This window comes from Heloderma suspectum, chromosome 3 (assembly GCF_057233095.1).
Source record: "Heloderma suspectum isolate Gila_16-S chromosome 3, 16-S_ref, whole genome shotgun sequence".
In the NCBI taxonomy this organism is placed as follows: domain Eukaryota; kingdom Metazoa; phylum Chordata; class Lepidosauria; order Squamata; family Helodermatidae; genus Heloderma; species Heloderma suspectum.
This window is the reverse complement of record NC_139460.1, coordinates 212,555,552-212,579,982: the sequence shown is the minus strand read 5'-3', so window position 1 is coordinate 212,579,982 and position 24,431 is coordinate 212,555,552. Positions and strand designations below refer to the sequence as shown.

General features: G+C 42.5%; 1 protein-coding gene across 1 annotated transcript in view; it reads right to left on the bottom strand.

The window, feature by feature from the left end:
• Positions 1 to 18,663, bottom strand: part of TSPAN15 (tetraspanin 15) — a 30,685-nt gene extending 12,022 nt beyond the window's left edge. The window contains exons 1-3 of the mRNA XM_084845455.1: positions 18,444 to 18,663; positions 4,613 to 4,798; positions 1,579 to 1,653 (exon numbers count right to left, since the gene is read on the bottom strand). Coding sequence (XP_084701581.1) covers positions 1,579 to 1,653; positions 4,613 to 4,798; positions 18,444 to 18,539 — 357 coding nt within the window. The 5' untranslated portion in view covers positions 18,540 to 18,663. The remainder of the gene's footprint in view (positions 1 to 1,578; positions 1,654 to 4,612; positions 4,799 to 18,443) is intronic.
• Positions 18,664 to 24,431: the final 5,768 nt, after the last annotated feature.

Below are 24,431 nucleotides of genomic sequence, written 5' to 3'. Positions count from 1 at the left end.
AATTACACACAAGACTCAATACAGCCTGAAAAAGTAGACAAGTATGCCCTTAACTCACAGCCAATTAAAATTTGCTCTCACCAATTAAAATTCCACTGTTTACCCTCATCTCCATCTTCCTCTTATACCACTATTCCCCACCACCACCATATTGAATTTTAGGTTGTAAGCTTCTTAAGGTAGGAACCTGTCTTTTTGTGGTCATTCTATAAAGTAGCATGCAAACTGATGGACAAAGAAGAAATTTACCCCTCCTATCAGTACTTAACTACAGTTTTAGTTGATTAACAGTACAGCCCTATACATGTCTACTTAGAGGGAAGCCACATTACATTCAATGGGACTTGCTCCCAGATAAGTAGGTATATGATTGCAACCTAAATCTATTAAAAATGCAGCTCTACCAAATATATGCCAATCCTTTTTTGACTAACCTAATTTTATGGTCATATGAAAATATGGATCTTTCCCTTGCGCTGGCACACCTGGTTGCTATCTTGGGGAAGCCCTTCTTGCCTGGCTGCATGGGATGAAAGCAGAGTCTGTACTTAAGAAAGATGTTGTGGAGAGGGTCCATAAGTAGTAGAGCACATCCTCTGCATGGATAAGATCCTAGGTTCAAACCCCAGCAAGTACAGTTCAAAATAAATAAACAAAAATTATCTCAAGCAGGAGCTCTCCTGTACAATATTCAAGAAGTGGAATGGGCTAGTATATTGTGCAAGTGCTTGCTGTTAACAGTTTGAGAAGAATGAGATCTTAGATCTGTTACCAATGCTAACTTTGCACTGGGCCAAAGATACATTCATGTTCTTTTGTTTGACCGGTTATGCACAACTGACATAGTAACTTGAGCTACACTTAAATAGAAGTCACAGATACAAGGTGCCAACAATAAAATAAGTAAGAACAGTTATTATAGCTGACAAGGCTTCCAAAGTGAAACCTTCATGAAAGATGGGACACTATGAAAGGGGAGGGTGTCATTTCTGTGACAAAGAAAGAATTCAGTTCTGTTCGTGGATGCTTATATGAAGCAACATTGTGGTAGGACAAGGGAAATGACATAGAATGCGATATTAGGTACTGAATCCAACTTCCTAAGATTCTTGTCTTCCATTTTAAAGGAATGACAATATTTCTAGACTTTATGGAAAACACCTGTTGAAAAGCCAGAACGATAAGGGAATAAGACTCCTATGACTAGGTACAGGATTTTAGTGCCCTGTATTTGAAAAGTGCAAAATAGTAAACACTACAGAATAAATTATATTAAATCAGAGAAATTATATTTTTTTTCAAATTGCATAATTTACAAAGGTTGCAGAATTGAGCTGTTCTTGGCACATATTCTAGATTGGCAGAATGTAATTTTTTAAGTGGTGTTTCTATAGCCCTGAGTTGTTCCAACCTTGACATTATCATGATCTTCTGTAACTTTGTCATAATTACTTGTAATCTTATTTTAATTGGGCAAATGATTTTAAGACAGGTAAATAATGGCCCCATTTTCCCATAATGGGACAGGGAAGGGAAGCTTTTAAGTTATGTGCTCTTTTTCAATCTTAGTTTTCTTACCTGATTTCTGAAAATTAAGGCCATAATTCCACCAGTTAGTTCAATGAGAAGACAAACTCCCAAGATGTACATGAACTGTAAAACAATTTTTAAAATCTTATATAAACTTGCAAAATCCAAATTCCTTAATATTGAAATCATGAATGATTAGTGTCCAATTTAACTTAAGCAACTTTAAGAATGGTTGTAGATGAGATAGTGCCACTTGAGTGCACACTACAGAACATATGCAGCCCCTCATGACCTGGAGTGCTGCCTCTAGTCTACCACGATGGGAGCCAGCAGCAGCACAGTACACAAGAGGAAGCCAGAAGTACAGGTCTGAATGTGGCACCAGTCAGGCCCCTGGGCAATCTTCATCCTCTCCAGCTGTTCTACAAATTCCAGCAGCCTGTGCCACCTGAGAAGCATTTAGATGCAGTGCTGGCTGGTGGGTTGGCTCATGAGTAGGAAACAACCAGTCACCACAGTGCAGCAATAGAAGAAGGAGAAGCCTTCCTGCTTTTACCTTTAGGCACCAAGGCAGCAGCGGAGGCGTGCCATACTTCAGCCAGCACTGGGCAAGTGCACAATTGCTGAGTGGACAATTGTCCTGGTGCTGACTGCTGAAGTAACTGAGGCAACCATCTACTCAGCACCGATGCACCTACATGGTGCTGGCTAAGGCAGCCCACACCTCCACTGATGCCAGCCAGTGTCTAAAGGGAGAAGTGTCCCGCAGTTATGTCTAGTAAACTACCTCACTGTAAAGATGCCAAAGAAAAAGCTGCCAAAGATGACTCACCTGCCTCTTTTTTGCATGTAAAACCTTCCTAGTTTATGCTAAATACTAGCACTGTCACCATTTTTTTTGCCTATTTTCAACCATTCATTATGAGAAGGGGTGAAAAGAAACTGCACCTGAAAATTGTGGGAAGGGATGAGAATTTAGGAGAAATTTCTCAGAGCTTACCTTACTGTAAGGAGGTGGCTGGGGGGGTGCGCTTTCTTTTACCATCCCACCCCCTTCTGTCCTGCAGCTTGTCTGGCTGCTTGAGCTTCTTGGAAAATGCCCTAGAGGACTTAGCCAGGACTTCCTCCCTTCCAGTGCTGCTGCCTGCTGAGTTCCTGAAAGATGAGAGGGGCATTTTTGGTTTTGCTTTGTTGTTATTAAAAGTCCTTTTAACAACAACAACAACAACTCACTCAGCATTCAGGCACTCAGCAGGCAGCTGCACTGGAAAGCCCCAAGGGAGGAAGTCCTGATTAAATCCTCTAGGGCACTTTCCAAGAAGCTCAAGCAGCCTTGGAGAGGCTGCAAGGACAAAACAAGGGAAACATGGCAAAAGAAAGAGCACACACACCCCTCAGCCACCTCTTTATGATAAGGTAAGCACTGAAGACCTGCACCCTGAGAAATTTCTCTGAAATTCTCAACATCCCAACAAAAGAGGCAGAAAAACGACTGCCTCTTTTGCAGGGAAATGAAGAGGTTGCAAAAGGACAGGTGGGGTTTCAACACAACACTACTAAATACCTTCTTCTTTACTATTTTTAAATGCATTTGGCAAGTGCTGATAATTTTCCTGTTTTAAATGATACTAAAATGATTATGAATGGTTGTTATATTCATATTTTGTTCATCATACTAAACTCCCCCCACCCCCCGGCCTCATTTCACTAGCAGGATAGACTTTGGAACAGTGTGCTAATGAATTTCTACAAAAAAACCATAGAACATTATGTTTTTTGAATTTCCTGATGGGCTCATTTGTTGTGTTTTATTGTTTTGGCAATGAAATTTCTGTATTTTTAAAGATAGAATCTTTAAGAAGCAGACTCTTCCTGCCACATCAACACCATTCATTCTAACTAAGCCAAACATACAAAATAAATCATTTGGAAAAATAAAAGAAAATCCTTAAGAGTAGTATAATATTAAATCAAGGAATATACAACCTGGGATATCTGCATACTAGTAGGACCCATAACAGTTGAATATTTAGGTAGCTTTTTTAATAAGAAAGAGGATGTTTTGTACACAGGAATTCCTTTATATAAGTTTAATTGCACTTACAAAGTTAAAAAAAAAATACACAACAGGCTGCAGTAGACCATTGATCAGTAATGCCAACTACCTTCAACCCTCCACCAAACACTTCTCTCTCTCTCTCTCTCTCTCTCTCTCTCTCTCTCTCTCTCTCTGTCTTTTTTAACTTTTCACCTTGAAGCAGCTATATATAGCTTATTCCAAGTTCATTACCAATGACTAATTTGACTTTGGAACAGTTTATTCATCTAAAAATCTATTTTAATGCAAAATATTATAGACATTTGTGATATAATAGTATTTGAGCTATCTTTATTGTACATGCGGCTCTTTTGTCCTGCCAACCCTGCATCAGGGCGAAAGATTATGTATTCTAAAATACATTGTTACTTCTTCCTGAAATGTACAGTATATTGGAACAATTAACGCCCACTTTCCAGTTTCCCCTTCAAGTCTGAATCTGTTCTTCCTACCAAACACTTGTGTCAATATCCCTGGGGCATCAGGTTGGGGAAGGCTGCTCAAGATCAATAGACTTTCATTAATAAGGAAGTATATCTTTTATATCAGGGTATTATCAGAAACGGAGATGAGCACCGCACCCTAGAGTCGGACACGACTGGTTGGGGACACCTTTACCTTTTTATTATCAGTTTGGCCAAGAAGACAGATGGACACGGTTCCAACATATATGTTGTAAAAGCATATTACTCAGCTCTGGCTTGCTAACAAGGAGGCAGTAAACAGACTCTTGTAAATGTAAGTATTTCATCCTGACTCTGTCTTTTAACATCAAACTATGCAAAGATCTGAGTTAAATATAAGATAACATTGTTTTTCTTAAATTAATCCATCTTGCCCTATAGTTTCTCTTTGCTGTTTATCCAAGAAGAAAGTTACTAGATGAGCTGTCTTAAAAACTGTTTACAGAAGAGAGAACAAAATCATCTTATAAGCATTGAGTTCAAGTTACACGTAGCATTCTTCTTACATAAAAGTACTTACAGCTTGAAGAAGACATATGTTGTCCCTTAAGGAAGCCAACACACCCACGAAGGAAACAAGGAACATTACGATACCCAGGAGTATTAGAATAATTGCTGGGGCTAAAAAGGCACTTTCAAGGGTTTTATACTTCTGTCTTTCAACTTCTGCATAAATGCCAACAGCTAGGACAAACGCTCCTAGCAACTGTAATAGAAAAGAGAGGACATTATCTGTTGCTGGTGACACAGTGTGAATTTTTCCTATTTTTTCATGTTGTCTTCCCTATATCTCCTCACATCTACATATATTTCCCTTAAATAGTTACGCTTATATCTTACTTCTAATATCTTATCACTTTTATTAATTTCTCTCTTTTCTTAAATCCACCTTTGCTTGATTTTTGTCAATAAAGATTGCATGACTTCTCTTTCTGCTCCTAGTAGATAACCTTGTAGACTTCAGGCACCACAATGTACTCTTGTTTTCTTTGCAATGTAACAAATGTGGTGTGAAAATAAATAGAATGTAAAGTTTGACCCTGAATACAAGCCTGAATTGTAAACATCCTGAAATGGATTTTGTAACCCAAAACATTTAAGTGTCCATTGAGAACATCATGAAATGTGAAAAGGTTAACTTTTAACCATTCCATGTCATGTGCATATGAAGTACTCTAGCCCAGGTCAGGAAGGGGAGTTGTGAATGGAGAATGAATGGCTTTATTGCAAGAAGGCCAAATGGGGGTGCTCTGGTATGTGCTGAAGATTGCCAAAGTATCAGTTACAGAAGATGGAAATGGGCCAATAAAAGAGGAGGACAGCACGTTATGACCACAGAAGCAACCTTGAGAAATGTTGGGGAGTTGGAAGGAGATGTCAGTCTGTCGTCAACAAACATAAATCCTGGAAATTGGGAACATGATGTATTATGAACAAAGAACATAATGAACCCCTCTTGGATCTCATGAGCCCCAACAAGGGGAAAGGGGCATAAAACCCCTGAATCTGCCATTGTTCGGGAGGGGCATGGTTGCATCTGGATCGTTTGTATGTGCACATACCAACAGTACCCTCGATCCACAGGACACGTATTAAGTGCTCTGGCCAAGTACTTGATAGCATGTGGTGAGTATGTGTTCGGTAAAATTCAGGGAAAGGATTTTACTGTCCGGGGCTTAGATACGGCATAGTTATCTTTGTTCTATCATACTTAACCATTTGGGTTTAGGATATAAGACAGCAGGCTTAGGCTTGGGCCTGGCTGACACTGTATCACCATTGTCTCAGTGGGCCATTTGTGGCGTGGACGGATCTGGAGCTGAAATGCACCACATTTGGGTAACTAAGTTCCTACCTAAGAGGCGTGCAACCTCTTAAGCCTCAGAGAAGGATGCACCTTCTTGAGGATTGTTTGTTTGGGGCTCTTATCTAAAAGGTGTGCAACCTCTTGGGCTTCAGAGAGCCTGAAACTCTTTGAGATTTCTTTGTAATTAAGTTTGTATCTAGGAGGCGTGCAACCTCTTAAGCCTCAGAGCGCGCGCAACTCTCTGGGGAGGTTCTATTTTTGCTTATTCCTTTTATTTCAATAAATCTCCCTTTCTTTCATCTACATTGGTTGTGTGCATGTTCTTCTCCACCTCATAAGATCCCAAACCTCTCAGCCTGATCAACTGAGTGGTCCTGGGTAAACTGAAATCTATGTTTCACATTGGCATTGGTATATCTGTTGTCAAAACCAACAAATGTATTTTAACCTGACTTATTAAAAAGAAAACACAAATTACTGTATATTTCACAGTGCAGGAACAGTATAGGAATCTTGACAGGCAGCACTGACGCCTAGACCAGGTACAGCCAGCTGGCAGCACTCCGCACACAAGGTTATTCTATCTGGCCCCTGAATCTGTGACAAAGTGAGCCCATCACATTTCCATTAGGCCATGTGCACAACTGAAACATTATTATTGAAGCTCTGTATCTGAATTGATACCACAGAAAATGAGGTACTGGTAACTCTTCTGAAGGGCTTGGCAGAAATTCTGACTACTTCACAGCAGTTCTCCTGATTTCTGCCAGGAAGGCTGTAGATGGCATTGACAGACAACTGCTTTAATAGTACCGTTGCTGGGCTACTGAGCCATGTGCTCCCACAAGCCCCCTTCTTACCAGGGATCACGTGTATCTAGCTATTCATGAGTGGCAACAGTGTTTTTTTATCTGTTTGGTATTTGAGCCCTAGATATTACCTTAGATCAGGGATGGGGAACTTTAGGCTCATGGGCCAAATTTGGCCCGCTAGGCCATCCCATCCGGCCAACAGATCCTCCCCAAAACCCCTGCCCTAGATAATATCCTGAAATTAGCCATTTGTGAATTGCCACAGCCAGAGACACACCGCTGAGCTAGGTGCAATGGTCCAATCCATCATGACATTTCTTAGGTTCTTATTCTACCTGAAGTAAACAAATGAAAATTAAAAATACAGTTTTAAAATATCTGACTTTCAACTTTTACCCAAACTTTGGAAAGAGAAAATTAATACATTTTTGCTACATGATCATCCAAAGCACATTTCATATAAGAACAGAAGAGGAGCTGTGTGGAATCAGAACAAAAGCTATCTAGTCCAACATTGTGGTCCCACAGTGGCCAACCAGATGTCCATGGGAAGCCCACTTTCACTGAACTGCATTTTCCATGTTGATGCCTATTCCCCAGTTTGGCAAGATTCTTTTGGAGCTCTTTACAGTCTTCATGTTTTAACCACCCTAAATTATTTGGTGCCATCACTAATCTTGGCCACCTTACTGCTCACCCCTAACTCCAGATAATTTATGAACAAGTTAAAAACTACGGGTCCCAATACAGATCCTTGGGAGACCCCATTGTTTACATCCTTCCATTGCAAGAACTGTTCCTTTATTCCTTCTCTCAGCTTTCTGTAGAGAGGCAAAATATATGACAAAATAAATACAAATTTCAGTCCTCGCTAATCATCAAGCAAGCATATAATTGACTATATGGAGCAGACTTGTTATTTGTTGCTCCTGAGGGCAGGATTAGAACTAATGAGCGGCAATTGCAGGGAAGCAGATTTCAGCTAAACATTAGGAGAAACCTCAAAACAGTAAAAGCTGTTTGATAGTGGAACAGACTGCCTCAGGAGGTGGTGACTTCTCTTTTGCTGGACAGCCATCTGTCAAGAATGCTGTAATTGCATCTTGCCCTGCAAATCCTGCACTGAACAGGAGCTGAACTAGATGGCCTCCAAGATCACTTCTAATTCTATGATTCAAGGATTAGGAACATCTGTAAAAATACAGATGTTATTAACAATTTATCTTTTCTGTTCTTATAGTCTGTGGCTATAGTCTATGTTTTATTAGGAAAACATAGAAGCTGCTATGAAGAAAATAGGAAAATTTATTTGAAAAGACAGTAGCTTACAAAATAAATACACATAAACAAATAAAAACAGTCTATTTTCAATTGACATGTCATTTATTAAACTCTTATTAACATTAACTCATGTAGAGAGCTGTTATCAGTCTTTCATCTAGCTTCCTTTTCATTTAAAAGTTTCTATGGTAATAAGACTCCTTTCTCTGTGTACTTTGATACGTAACAGGAGGAGACAGTATATTTAGTATATTTACCTAACTGAAAATAAGATGGGAGCAGATACAAAAGAAATGACATTAGAAGTTATATTGGTATGCAATGTTTCTCTACAGAGCCTTGTATACAGCAGTTCTGACACTGTACTAGAAAGGCACAATTGCTTATTTGTTGTCTTACTACAGAAGTTCATTTATCAAATTATTAATATAATGCAGCAAGGAAAACAATATGATTCTATAGAGATATATTATTATGAAGCATAATATGTTGAGTTACCTGTTGCCCTTGAAATATTATAGTCAATGTATGTATTTTATGTGTTATGTATTGTGGTTTTATCAAAGTCCTCATCTTTTTTTATTACGTATTTCTGGTCAAAAACATGTCATTCGACAACCCACTAAAAGAGTCAACCCACTAAATTAAGTCAGCCCACTAAAAGAGATGTCATCTGATCTTGTATTACCAGAGTAGGGGCATCAAACCCACTCTGCATTATCATTTGACTACCTGCTTATCCCCAAACGTGCCCAATTTGTCCCCAAACCTGCTTTTACTTCAGACCCATCTTTGTGAGCCATATATCATCTAACAGGGAGTTTCTAAGGATAGCAGCAGAGGCTGGAGCAGGACAGTGGTAGGGAATGTGGTCAGGTTACAAGATCAGTGCCTAGCACTTGTGGTCAGCGTATTCTCAGAGCCACTGAGCAGACTGTCTTTTCAGGGCTGTACTCATCTGATCCCAAAGCCAAATTCACAATTAGTGAGCATTTTGCCAAACAACTGGATACAATAAGAAAGGTACTACTATGAAGTGGAGAATGGGGAAAGGCAAAGTGAGCAGAGTAACGTCTTCCTTATGCTCCCTTTTTCTGTTGCCTGCCTGAAAGATGGGAACAGAGGTCATACTTGCTTCTTTCTGAATGGAAATGTGCATGGCAGGGGTCCCCAGTGTGGTGCCTGCCAGTGCCAAGGCGCCCAAGACCACCTCCAATGGCGCTTGTGAAGAAGTCCTCAATGTGGTGCCTGGGGGCACCCAAACTTTTTCCCCATTTTAAAAATATAATTACATGGATTTGTATGAAGTGCAATCAACTTTCTAGCAATTATACATAGGCTTCAGCAAAAGTGGACCAAATATCCAAAGAAGTATCCATTGAAGGTGGGGTCTATATGCCACCCATTCATCTGATCTTGTATTGTATGCGCCTCAATGTGTTTATCCTTCCAGCGTTGTAATATCAGTCTTTTAGCTGTCAAAACGATGCAGAGAATACACTGACCATTAGTTAATTTCCATGAAGTGGGTAAATAATTTTTTTAAGTGTGTACATCAGTGAATATTAAAGACTGTTCCATTTTGTGGTAGTTTCTCAAATTCCCAACTCCAAAAAGGTTGGGGACCCCTGGTGTTTGGGTTGTTTGAAAAGATGTGTGTGGGCATATTTGTGATACAAGGCAGGAGTTTATGCTCTTCAAGTACTTGGCCTCTTCCTGCATGTAGGAAATGGGCATGCGCCCACATTCTGACAGAACTCCCTGTGAGCAGTAGCTCGTTCAGTCCTCGGTTGCAGGGGTCTGGAAGCCTCACAAGAAGGGCTTAAATTTAAAAGGAATGGAACATCAACTGCCACTTCAGTATGCGTATTTTTCAACCACTGCACAAGTTGTCTGACATGATCTTAAGTAACTCAAATATAAGCAGTACTTAACAGACAACTCATCACCTAGTTAATAAGTAATGTGATATAGTAAAATGACGGAGTTAGAGAAAGAAAAAGAAAAGTCCTCAGATGTTTACTCAAGAAAGGGAATGAACTGTGAGTTTCGGAAGAGCAAGGAAGCTTTTAAAAAGTGTCCCAGTTACATTTTCATTTACAGAATGTCCCAGAGAGAAAGCTACATGTAAAAACAAAAAATTAAAATGTCAGTCCCAAAAGGAAGTAGTACAGGAGCTTAGAGTCAGGACCAGAAATATTGGAACAAGGATAACTGTTTTGGCAGTTGGCCTCTGTACACCACCACATTGAAGTTGAAAGGAAACACACCCAGATGGGAGCGAAGTCAGGACTTTCAGCTGTAGTACAAGGGGTGTGACAAAAGTGGGGCACTAACCATTCAGGAAGGACAGCCAGTGGCATACACACACACCCATCCTTGGTGGCTCATAAGTAATGGAACGAATGGCTGACAAACAGCTGCATGGCCAGGTGTGGCCTGTTTCCTGGGTACCCCATGACCAGTCAAGCAGATAAAAGGCCTGGAGGTGGTTCTGAGTGTTACATTTGCATTTGGTAGCTGTTCACTGGAACTCCCAACATGAAGTCCAAAGAGGTGTCCATGCGAGTGAGGGAGGCCATCATTAGGCTGAGGAAACAACATAAACCCATCAGAGAGATAGCAAAAACAGTGGGAGTGGACAACACAACAGTTTGGAACATCCTGAAAAAGAAGAATTAACTGGCAAGCTCAGCAACAGCAAAAGGCCTGGAAGACCACGGAAGACAACTCAAGTGGATGACCGCAGAATGCTGCTCATGGTGAAGAGGAACCCTTTCACAACATCTAGCCAGGTCAAGAATGCTCTTGTGGAGGTAGGCATGTCATTGTCAACATCTACAGTCAAGAGATGGCTTTATGAATGTAAATACAGAGGCTTCACAACAAGGTGCAAACACTGGTAATGCTCAAGAACAGACAGGCCAGATTAGCCTTTGCCAGCAAACACCTAAAAAAGCCTGCCCAGTTCTGGAATAAGATTCTTTGGACTGATGGAACCAAGATTAACTTGTACCAGAATGATGGGAAGAGAAAAGTCTGGAGAAGTAAAGGAACAGCTCATGATCCAAAGCATACCACATCATCTGTCAAACATGGTGGAGGCAGTGTTATGGCATGGGCATGTGTGGCTGCCAATGGAACCGGGTCACTGGTGTTTATTGATGACCTGACTGCTGATAAATGCAGCAGGATGAATTCTGAAGTGTATCGGGCTATACTTTCTGCTCAGATTCAGCCGGATGCTGCCAAACTGATAGGATGCCGCTTCATATTGCAGATGGATAATGACCCAAAGCATACAGCAAAAGCTACCCAAGAGTTTCTCCAGGCAAAGAAGTGGGATGTTCTTCAATGGCCAAGTCAGCCACCTGATCTTCACCCAATAGAGCATGCTTTTCACTTACTGAGGACAAGACTAAAGGCAGAAAGACCCACAAACAAGCAGCAGCTGAAGGCAGCTGCAGTAAAGGCCTGGCAATGCATCTTGAGGGAGGAAACTCAGCATTGGGTCATGTCCATGGGTTCCAGACTTCAGGCAGTCATTGACTGCAAAGGATTTTCATCCAGGTATTAAAGGCGATCCTTAAGTTTGAAATGATGTTGGTTTGTTCCATTACTTGTGAGCCACCAACGATGGGTGCGTGTGTATGCCACTGGCTGTACTTCCTGAATGGGTAGTACCCCACTTTTGTCACACCCCTTGAATTACAGCTGAAAGTCCTGACTTCGCTCCCATCTGGATGTGTTTCCTTTCAACTTCAATGTGGTGGTGTACAGAGGCCAACTGCCAAAACAGTTATCCTTGTTCCAATATTTCTGGTCCTGACTGTATATAACCTTCTATAATCTATAAAAAGAGAACAAGAAAGAGGAAGTCTAGAAGCTTTCAAACATTTTAAAGAAAGCATTTAGTAACAGACTGTTAGCAATTGAGAAGGAGAAGGCAAGAGGAGGATGGAATTCCCCATTTGACCATGAAGGCAAGCAAATGGGTAGGCATGATTAGGAGGAAAGTAGATCTGTCTACTAATTTGATCAGAAGTAAATATGGTTCACTGAAGTCTGCTTACCAGACATGCTTTATAGGATAAGAATGCATTATGGAAGAGTATGCCTAGATTCCTTGGCCATTTGCATGAGAAAGAGCAAATAATGGCAAGTGTTTTGTGGATGGGAGGGCAACATGCGGTGCATTTTTATCTGAAGGAAACCATGAAGCCATCCTCTCCAACTCCCACCCCTGCTACCGCCCCTGCCCACAACCCTACTTTATTATCATTGTTACATCCCCATTTTTATATTATTGTTAGCAGCAATCACCCTATGAAATTATTGGGAATTGCAGATTGTGAGAATGTAGGGCTGCTCTGAATCATTGTGTTATTCCCATGTAGGAGCATGCTCATGTTCAAATCTCGAAAAACCAAGCACCTAGGTACACTGAGCCAATATGTGCCTGCAGAATCCCCCAATTTCTCATCCTCTGATGATCTCAGGATTTATTTCAGAAGACTCAGATTTACAGAGATCACAAGAATTGTGCAGTAGCGGGCTGGAGTCCTGAAACATTCATTATAAATAAAGACCTTCAACCACACTGCCCTACAGCAGTGATAGAGAACAGCGAAGTGGCTCCTAATCCCAGTCAAAACAAGGGCACACGCATTGTAGCTGACATAGTCTTAGAAGAGGCATTCCCAAAATGGCCTCTGCCACCCATTATTTTTAAAGTACTTGTATTAAAAATTGTCACCATTAAAAAAAAATCATGTGTGCCTTTCTAATCAAACCATTTATATATCATTTAATCTAGCTCATTAATCAACTAAACACTGCGGCCCTTAACAATACTACACAGATGCAAACAACAATGCTACATTCATATTAAATTTTAACTGAGTCTTCTCATTCCATAAGTACTATCACCTCTTCCAGTCCCTTCAGTAAAATGCAACACTGTTTTGACAGAACAACTGATACCTAATCTTTCACAGCATTCAGCTTACTAACTGCTGAACTAGTTCCATATTGCCCAATGAAAGCCACAAACTACACCCTAAAGACAAATGCAACTTCTAACTATTCCTATTGGAAACAAATTACATTTATAGAAGAATTCTCATTTCTTTAGAACATGGGTAGGCAACCTTTTTGGGGTGTGAGCACATTTGGCAATTTGAGAAACTGTCCAGGGCACCACCATAAAATGGATACCATGGGAGGTATAGCAAAGGATGAGGAACCTGCCCCAAAGACTGAGCACTAGGCAGAGGTGGCGTCTGAGCCCCAACACCCTAAACAAGTCCTTGAATGTAGAGGTTTTGCCAACAGAACCCATTCCCAGCTTGCCAGTAAGAATGTGTTATTTTATTTTTATGTAGGGCACCTTGGTGAACACCATGAAAGGTGTCCGGGGCCACATTGGTGCCCATGGGCACCACACTGCCTACCCCTGCTTTAGAACACAGTGGGCTAATAAGTCTTACTTGATCTATTTTTAATACTTTTTTTTTTACTAGAAACCCACAGGTCCACCAGTGTGCTTTAAATTTACAACGTAAGCATTCATACCCAGTATGTCATAACAATTAAGACAGAACTAATGTGTGTTAATTCATCCTGAGTGCGCACTCTTTCTTAAGAGCATAAGAAGTGCCTTGCTGGATCAGACCAACAACCACTTAGTCCAGCATTCTTTGCAAGAATCCTAACAACCTGTGGGGCTTCCATATGCGGCTTTTATCATGAAATTGCCACAGAATTTGACAGGGGGTTCAGGCGATGTCGGCTTCCATTTGCAATCCTCTCATGTTTTCCGACTGCTTCTTCCATCTTTTTTCTTTCCACAGAAAATCCGTTAAGGAGAAAAAGACTGAATAGCTGAACAATGTCTTTTAATTGGTAGAGTTACAAGCCCTCTGTCTTGAAGCAACCCAGAAGGTGCTAGGTAGTCTATCTGAAATTGGCCAGTGGTTCACTAAGAGAACACAATCTACCTTCTTTCCACCCCTGCTTCAGAACGTGCTTCCTCATACAGGTTCTATTCAGACAGAACATGAAGCCTGTTCTGGTAATCTGGACATACCCTAGTAGTAAAGGAGGGGGGCCCGCATCAAACTCTAAACCATGCCCCGTTTGCGAAGGTGACAGTTGCGCTGCCCCCCGTTGAGACGGGAAGTCCCGCCCTAGCCGGAAGCCCCACATATGACCTTCAGGGTTTTATATAAAGCTCTAGGTTTTAGAGCCCTAGGGGGCACAAGCGCGGAAATGGCCCATGGTGCCATTTCCAAGCTGCGCCCGGAGTGGTCCTGCGGGGGTCATGTGACCCCTCTACGAACTCGCCATGCCGCCATGGACCAATAGGAATTGGTTTTAGAGCCCTAGCGGGTACGGGTGCGGAGACGGCCCGCGTGGCCTTTTCCAAGCCACGCCCGGATTGGTCCTGCGGGGTCATGTGACCCCTCTATGAACTCGCAGCGCCGCCATGGACCAAGAGGAAGAGGTCTTAGAGCCTAGCCCTGTAAGGTCACGCCCCGCAACCCCATTGACCAATAGGGACCTTGCCCCCAGAAAAACAGCCTTTTATCATGCCCAGACACGTTTTCTGCACAGAGAATGTGGCGCAGCCAAGAGTGACAAATGGGTGGTCCGCTTTTCAAAATGCCAGACTTCATAAATTTTCACAACCTTGTAGCCCTTTTCTACAGCTGCATTCAGCTCAACAGTGCACCATGTTCCTAGCAGAGCCCATTCCTCATCAGAATGTTTACACGTTTCCTGCTGATGCGCTGCTGCACAAGCTGCACACAGGGCAAACATGAGCTTAACGCCCACCTTGGTAGGGAGGACCGGGAAGAAAAGACCTCGGGGCAGGTAAACTTTAACCTTTGCAATCCCGAAGTAATCTGAGAGTGGCTTAAAGTTCTCATAAATTATTTTGGGGTGACCACAAGTGTATGCTTTATTCTTGTTCACATAGGGATACAGGCTTGTGAAATCATAGTAATGAATCCAAGGAGCCCTACTGGCCACTCTCTCACTGCAGCAAATGCCATGCTGGGAAAGCAGCTGGCAAGGCTCTCCAGAGCACCCACTGGAGGAGGTGGGGCACAGGCAGTGGTGGGCCTTCCTGCCAGTGGGGGGGGGGGGCAGAACAATTCATCACTCCTCACATTACATCCCCTGATGTGGGTGCCTCACCCTTCTTCATGGGTGGGCTGGTCCTGGTCACAGATCTCAAAATATAAAATACTTTAGGGAAGGTTTCCATTTAATCCACTTTAATTACATTTTAAAATTCCATATATGAGTAAAGACAAGTTTGAAAATAACACTTCTACTTTCATAACCATTGTTTATGAAGCCATGAGTGAGTGCCCATATCCACATATGCCTCTTCCCATCCTCCCCTCATGAACCAGCTTCAGTACAGAGACACGGGTTTGTTTAAACAACAGTTCCTCATTTCTTCCAAAACAGAACTGTTTGATATTAGTTTAGTAACCAGGAGGAGCCTTGTGTGACACAGAGTGGTAGGCGGCAGTAATGCAACCGAAACTCTCCCCACAACCTGAGTTCGATCCCAGCAGAAGCTGGCTTTCAGGTAGCCGGCTCAGCCCTCCATCCTTCCAAGGTCAGTAAAATGAGTACCCAGCTTGCTGGGGGAAAGGTAGTTAGGACTGGGGAAGGCAATGGCAAAACCACCCCACTATACAGTCTGCCAGGAAAACACTGAGGAAAAACGGCGTCCCTCTAGGGGTCAGTAATGACTCGGTGCTTGGACAAGAGAAACCTTTCCTTTCCTAGTAACCAGGATTTAAGCCAGGATCTAATCCTGGCTTACTATCCTGGTTAGTAAACCAACATTAAATCAGACTCTTTCCCCAGTTTCATCTGAAATGGAGAACGCTGGTTTAAAGAAACCAGGATCTCTGCTCCAAAGCCAGTGCAAAAGAGAAGGAGGGGAGGGGTAAGGCGGGGTCATGGGGACAACACATGTTCCCGACTTAATTAACCATTGTTCATGAAGTCAGGAATGTTACGTCCAAATTGGCCCTTTGTATGTTAATAATTAATTAATCCAGGATAAGTATTAATGCAATCTGAAGTGTGTATGATATCTAAAACGGCATTTCTAATCTTATGACAGTTCAGAGTTCCTATATAAACCAGACTACGTTTTATTGAGAGCAACAGGATTTATCCATGAATATTGTATGTATAGCAGCATCACTATGCATAGTGCTTTACAAGGTACAAGCAGACAGGTCCCTGCCCCAAATACATCTATATTCAACACAGGGAACACAACACAGGAAAGGGAAGGAAAGGAAATGGTGGTGGATGTAAACATGAAAATAATATCTCTTAATTATAACTACATGTGCTTGTTTATTTATTTATTTATTTATTGCATTTATACCCCACCTTTTTTCCTCTTGCAAGGAACCCAAGGCGGCTGACATTATCCTCCTCCTCTCCATTTTATCCTCACAACAACAACCCTGTGAGGTGGGTTGGGCTGAGAGTCTGTGACTGGCCCAAAGTGAGACCACAGACCAAAGTGAGCTTCCATGGCTGAGTGGGGACTAGAACCCGGATCTCCCAGCTCCTAGTCCAACACTCTTGCCACTACACCACACTGGCTCCTACACCACACTTATTAATTCATCCATCTTACCAATTCATTAAAACTTACTTGTAAATTAAAATTTCCCTCCCTATTAATTTGGGCATATCACAAGCAAAAACCTTTGATACTCTGAACTCCTGAAAGACTTGCTGCCATGCCGGCCATACAAACGCACATGTTTTATTGTCCCTGGACGCTGCAAATGTTAAACTTGTATGTTTGAAATTATGGTTGCAGAATGTCAGATGAATGATGGCACAGAAAATAAATCAGCTCATATACATTTCACAAATACACATTATCTTTCATTTGATATTATTTTTACTTTAAAAATAAAATATATTATTGATAGCTTTGATTTGCCATTTTATAAAGAAATGACAATCCACCTTTTTTAATTAATCAGTTAAGAAGTCTCTAATCAGTTAACAGACTGATTTTATCACATGAAGCATAAGGCCATGTCTGTTGGGACTAATCTGTAAAAGTCACTGTTTGTCTCATTGCCCCATACTAACCCTAACCCTTTCCCCCATGAGGGTTGATGCCTATTTATAATTTGTATGGTTTATTTGTATTTTGTCAATCTTTTCTATAGAAAAAAACTTAACAAAAAACTTAACAAGGCCAAAATCTGTCCACAGTTTGTCATCACAAACAAAATTTCACATGGCTGGTAAACTCAGATAAACGTATTTTGATAGAAGACAGCCATTTATTTCCAAGTAACTGACATGGTGCAATGCTAATACTTTGATGTCAGTTAGGACAGTTTTATGTGAGAAGTACAAAGGAATAAAAGAAAATTTCCTAGGGTGAAATGTGAATCTCTCCTGTTAGGTACTAGTATCTGATCACTTTACAGGGAGAAAAAACAGTTGCCACATGCCCTTTAATTGCTTTTTTGGCTACCTCTGCTGATGCAGTGAACGACTGGACTGTCACTAATTTCCAGGTTAAAACTTACAATCAATTTTCCCACAGAAATGAGGTTATAACTATTTTGACCTCCTGGGTAAATTGCTTTGTTCTTTTCTTTTTTCTTCTTCTCCTCCTGGTTTTTTTAAACCCACAAATGAGCTCAGACAGTCGTTACAAAGAAAAAAGAAAAAAGACAGGCTTATCTGGTGATCTATTTGTGTTTATTTCCACCGAACTGCCAGGGTGGATCGAAACCTTCCTAGCTGGACGGACCGCTTGCTGACTACAAGAAGAGCGTGCGGGTTCATCAGCGTGCAATACCCCAAAACCACAGCTTACCAAAAAAAAAAAAAAAAAGTTGATGAAACGAAACAACAGAGCTGTCCAGTCATCACAGCTACCACAGGCGTGTTCCCTTCTGCTTGCCGCAAAAGCTCTCCGCCCCTCCCTGAGTCACCGCGTACAGCTACAACCCGCAACCACCTGTTGCTAACAGGCCGCCCCGGTTCTGGAGCGTCGCGCGACAAGAATACGAGACGCCGGCTCTGAGCGAGCACCCTCGCTGCCTCCTGCCTGGGGCCACCCCTCGTGCCTTGGAGGCTGAGGAAGGCCGCGGACACCCTTCCAGCAGCGAGCACAGAGGGTGGGGCAGGACAGGATGCCCGGCCGCGACCACCTTACCTTTCCCCTCAGAAGCCCCTCCTCGGCCACCCCCCTGCGTCCCCGTCCGGGCGCTCCTCGCGCTGGCGCGCGCTCCCCGCCTTGTGCCCCACGTTCGGCCTCCGCGGAGCAGACCCATTGCCATGGATGAGACAAGACACGCTCTGCCCCTGCTCCACCCACCTCAGGAGCCCCCGGCCCGGCCCGCCGCGCCCCTCCTCCTCCTCGCACTCACCCAGAACAACGTGGAGTAGGCGACGAGGCTGAACTTGAGGAACAGGTACGAGACGCGCGCGCAGTAGCGGACCTGCTCCGAGCCTCCCGCCGCCATCCTCCGCCGCTGGCCGGGCTCCGCCGCCGCGCTTCCTGCTTCTGCCGCCGCCACCTGCGCTTCCCGGTGCCAGGCCACAAGCGCGACGGCGTTTCGGCCTCGCTGGAAGCGGCCGGCCTGCCCCAGTCGGCGGGCGGGGCCAGTGGCGCGGAGAGCGGCGAGAGACGGGAGAGGGGCGCGTCCCGGAGGAGCGGGAGGCCATGCCGCCGTGCTGCCAGCTGCAAAGCCAACCCAAGCCCGGCGGCCGGCCTGAGGCACGCAACCCGCGCCTTCAGCCGAAGCTTTAGGCTGGGGTTAGCCCAGTGGACTCGAGCCAGCGACACTAAAGAACCAAGGGCTCCCGTGCTTATTCGGAAGTAAGGCCCAGCGAGAGGGGCATAGGGTTTCAAGCACACACTGTAGAATCAGCGTGGAGCTGGAAGGGACCTCAAAGGTCATCTACTCCAACCCCCTCCCATACATGGGTGCTCAGTAGTAGGTCCCGGGTAAGTGCGCATAGTGTATATATAGGGAACCTCCGGCTCGTGGGAAGAAGTCAGGCATTTTCATCCCCATCGTGGCATGCTGCGTGTGGACGTTTAAACCTCCCCACCCAGCCTGCTGCAATAAGGATGCAAAATACCCCCCCCCCATTAAGCTAATCTGCATGGATCAGCAGGGGGGTGGGGCAGGATGTCCATTCCGTGTGAATGGAGTGTGTGTGATTGAGTGGGATGTCCATGCCCTGGCCATGCGCATTGCTGGCCTGCAGCCCCCAAGAGGTTTCCTCCATGTCAAACCATTTGAGCCCAAAAAGGTTCCCCACCCCTGGCATACAGACGAGTGATGTTATTTGGGAGGAAGACACATTGAACTTCATTCTGAGTAAGCACGCACAGGGCTGAACTGCATGTTGTCCAGAAATCACTTTTTATGGTGCTACAAAAAGGGGGTGGGTGTCTCTGTACCAGTTTCTGGGAAACAGAAGCAGGAGGGTGCTATTGCATCCATATCCTGTTCTGGACATTCCATAGGCATCTGGTTAGCCCTTGGTCTGATCCAGCACGGTTCTTCGTATGTTTACATTGATGATGCTTAAGTGGTGTTTTTTTTGGCATGCCTGCATCTGTAAAATTGTATCGGGAAAGTAAACTAAGTAGAGTGTGTGTATGATTTAAGGAATGCCTCTCTTATACTTCCTATCTCACTTTAAATTCACATGGCACGTGTGTTTATTTGATTCTTAGCCTGTCCATCCCAAGCACTTAGACCAGATAGTAAAACCATAACAATATCCCAAATGTCAAAACTTAAACTAGAGCTGCAGTCCGTTGCATCTTTATCTAGGAGTAAGCCCCATTGGAGACAGTGGGGCTTCCAAATAAATGTGTCTACGATTGTGTTACATGGCTATATACATTTACCTGAATTCAGTGGAACATAAATCTGAATAATCATGTATAGGACTGGTTTGCATAAGGCAGCCTTCCCCAATCTGGTGCCCTCCAGATGTGCTGGACTGCAGCTCCCTGAACTGCTGCTGGGAGTTGCAGTCCAACACATCTGGAGGGTACCAGGATGGGGAAGGTTGGCATAAGGTGGTGTTAGCATCACTTGGAAAAATGCCCATAGATAAATGGCTACTTTGGACATTCTGTTTCCAAATTCACATTTTACAAATTAATGAAAACATATACCTGATATTTTAGGGAAGTATTTCTCTGCGAGACAGGGTGTTCTGCCACATATTACAGAATTCTTGGAATAATTCCAAGGAAGAGCCATAGCTCAGTGGTAGAGCACATGCTTTGCATGCTGACAGTCCCAGGTTCAGTCCCCAGATTTTCCAGGTAGGGCTGCTATCAGTCAGTGTCTGACTTGGTATAAGGCAGCTTCCTATGTATGTTTAAGTCTAAGGACGCATGGCAGTATACATGTGACAAAATAAAGAGCTGCCTTGCAAGAAGTGCCCCATGCTCACGTCACTCATGGTAGAAGGAAAACAGAGTGAGAAAACGTTACAAATAAAATACAAATGTTTCAAAGACATCCTTGCCCTCAAAAAACAAACAACTTCATTTTAATTCTTACCACAAAATAACTCTATGAAGTAAAATAGACAGAGGGGCTCTCCCAGACTCAGCTGACCAGGATTAGAACTAGGCTGTGGCTGAACCAACAAGCAACAACCCAAGCAGAACTACTATGGGAAAATCAGTTCTCAATATCAATACTCAAAATGTGATGCAGAGTGGTTGATATGAACAAAAACAGATACAACATTTTAGCTGTGTAATTCTATCCATGTCTACTCAGAATTAAGTCCCCTGAGTTCAGTGGGGCTTACTTCCTGGTAGGTGGGCATAGAATGGCAGCCAAAGAGTGGTGGAAGTCCTTTGAATATATAGTTGCATTCTGAGGCATTTTTTTAGGGCAATGAATGTGTGTTCGAAAGATGTCCACTGCAGCTAAAAGAGGTTGTTGTTACTAATCCCAGCAACTGAGACTATAACATGCCTTTCACTGTGGGAATTATGGCTCACCCAAGACATTTTGCTGCCTGAGTCAAAGCAGCAAATGCTGCCAACCTCCCACCCAAGTCAAGACGCAAAATACCCAAAGCATACGAGGCAGAAAATCCGAAAAGCACCTCTCTGTAACCCTGACAGTGAAAATACAACAGTAAATTAAAGACCTAACAATTTGCTGCCCTTTCAGGGCACCCAAAATCTCTGCCTGAGGCAGCTACCTCATTCAGCCTAATAGTAGGACCAGCCGTGGTGGATGTGTTGTCACAGTAGTGACCTACTGGATGATGCCATTGATGTGATTCTTCAAGTAAATATGTTTAGAACCAGGGTGTTACTGCCAGCAGTTGTGTGATGTCTGACAGTACATGATGCTGTCTCTTCGTTTGCAGTTATTTCCCTTGAGAATCAGTAGGCAATTGCTTAGAATCAAACAGGCTGAGAACCTCTCACATCATCAAAGATTTATTCTGTTGTAGCATACAGGCGCTCCAGTTTTGTTGCTTGCATTGTGAATCTGGCTGTGCTTACTAATATAAAATAAAAGATAGCTTAGGAATAATAATTATTATTTACAGCATATACCCTGTTGAAAATACTTTTCTTAAGACAAGAAAAATGTGGATTGTTATGCAGTATTATTTAGCAAATATGGAGATAATATATGGTTGATATTAACCTAGCCAGGAAGAGAAAAGCATCACTCCAAGCCCTACACAAGAAAGCTATTTTCTTGAGGGAGAATAGCTCATTGACATTGCCAACAACTGCTGAATTTGTTCTTGCCCATTTGCCAACAAGCAAGCGGATGAATGAAGGGATTGAGGATAAACAGCTTGCATTCTAGAAGCTGTGAAATGTGTCAGTGTCTGATATTAAGACATTTCTATGGTTTGTCATGTTTTCTACATTTCATGCAATCTTATGCTTTGTCTTTTAAAAAAAAACACCTGTATTTGCTATGCAATTATTTTGTTTTTACTTATTATAGTGCTTAAAACTATAGGGTCTAATTTAACTAAATTATGCAGTGTTTTTATAAATGTTCCATTGTGTAAAATTATAGTGATTTGCCTGGAATTCTACTGGACTTCCTACATGTGACCTTTCAGCATGTTTTCTTCTCAGAAGAGAACAGAATCTTTCTGTCAGCCAAAGAGGAGCACATCCCCATATAAGGATCTAACAGTAAAACGTAACAAGTCTCTTTCATACGTACCCTTTTGTATAAATATTTATTCATCTCCTGGAGCATCAAGAATTCTGGCTGTGAAACTCCCTGCACAAAGAATGTAATTGCACAAATTCAGTGGATTCTTGGAAATTCTATACAATTATTAAAAAGTAAATTACTTTTACTTTTATTTACTTTTAAAAAGTAAATAAAGTATACACTATTCATGTGTAAAGTTAGGTCAAATGAAGCACTGTAAATACAAATAGAACACCCAAATGTCACCAATAGAACACCCAATGGTTTTGGTCTTTTCCCTTTTTATATGCAACTGTGCAAGAAGTATGAATATGTGTGAAAAAAAATTGTTTACATTTTTTACTATGAATAGTCTAGGAATTAAAATTTAAGTACCGCATTCTTCAGTTGTTTATCCATTAAGGACTTGTTTACATGAATCAGTTCTGAGATGACAGTCCATTAAATCTCTGTGTTTTGGAATCCATTCAAGATTTCAAGCACATCTTAAAAGAGGCTGGAAAATCTCAAGTAGTCTGATACTTTTTCGCCTCAGGGTGATATAATACCCCACTTAATACATGAATAAATGTTTGACAGACAGGACATTTTGTGGGTGGGAGATGTGTGACTGCCTTCCTTCTACAATATATAGTGATCTTTTCTGTAAGTAATATCTTATACTTTTCACTGGGTTGGATTCAGACTTAGTCTCGTTTAACATAGACCTATTGAAATCAGTGGGACTTAAGTTAGACACGACTAAGTTAACTCCCATTGAAATGAATGGGGTTTAAGTTAAGCGAACATTGGATGCAACCCCCCTGGGCCCCATCTACATGCAGGATTTACTCCAGTTGTTCTTTTCCTCACAAACAATCATGGCAGATGACATAACCCCACTCCACATCAACCATTTGTTTTTCTGCCCCAAAAGCCACTTCTTTGCAAAATCGTTTTGTGCTGGATTTTCCCGGTGTGGCAGCCTCAGTGTAGATCTGTGTGACCTCAGTTGGCTTCGTCAGGGGCGGGGGGGGGGGAGCAGCGCTGATAGGTGGAAGGGAAAGTTGCATCATGAAAGGGTGGATACGAGGAGAGGTGTTAGCTAAACACATCTACTCAGAAGTAACTCATTCTCTTCCATTCCACTTCACTGAGCACACGAGTGGGGAGAGGGGCGGGGAGCATTCGTTGCCCTGTACCTACGCAGCTGATGATGTTCAGTTCTACTTGCAGGACTCTGTCCACCCAATACCCAACTAATGAGGTTCCAGGAGCTTTTTGCCCCATGAAAGCGGGGTTTTTTTTAATGTATACACTGCATTACTGTCTACATTTGCCACGGGAATTGCAAACCCAATTTCATAAAAATCCAGATATAAATGAAATCGTCTCAGAAAGCATCTCTGTGTAGATGGGTCCTGGATACAATACCCAGTGGCTATTGGAGGAAGCCTTTTTGACCATGACAATATTAAAGCAGAACTTGAATTAAATGCAGCCTTGTATTAAAAATGTGCCAGGTAGCCATAGGCAACCAGGAACTCAGTGCAGGTGAATGAGTAGGTTGATGGACAAGGGGTGGATCACTTTGCCCCTCTTCCACGGGTCTGTGTGATAGAAGCGACTTTTGTTTTTTTCTAACTTCCCTTCTTCCACCACCAGCATGGCGAGTAACTTTTGCAGGTTTATTTATAAGGCTGATCAGATGTATAGGAATGTACTGATATGAATTAGCATATGGGGAAGGTGGAGTGATAAGATGTTGACTTAAGGTTGGGCATTGTTTGATTTTAAACCAATGCTTTGTACTACAGGTTAAGCATAGTCCTTTTTCTTATGGAAATGTCTAGTGCACATGTACCAGACTTCCAATTCAGAATAACTTTAGAATTCAAAAACAACAAAAAGCCTTGTGGCACCTTAAAGACTAACCAATTTATTATGGCATAAGCCTTCATGGATTATATATAGTCTATGTTGTAGCTATGGATGATATTCTGGAGGTGACGGACTCGACCTTGGGGGAGCTGGCGGTGGCGACGGCCGACAGGAAGCTCTGGCGTGGGCTGGTCCACGAAGTCACGAAGAGTCAGAAGCAACTGAACGAATAAACAACAACATGTTGTAGCTCAAATGATTTTACGATCTGAACATAGAATACTTGAAATAATATTTGTACACCTGCACATT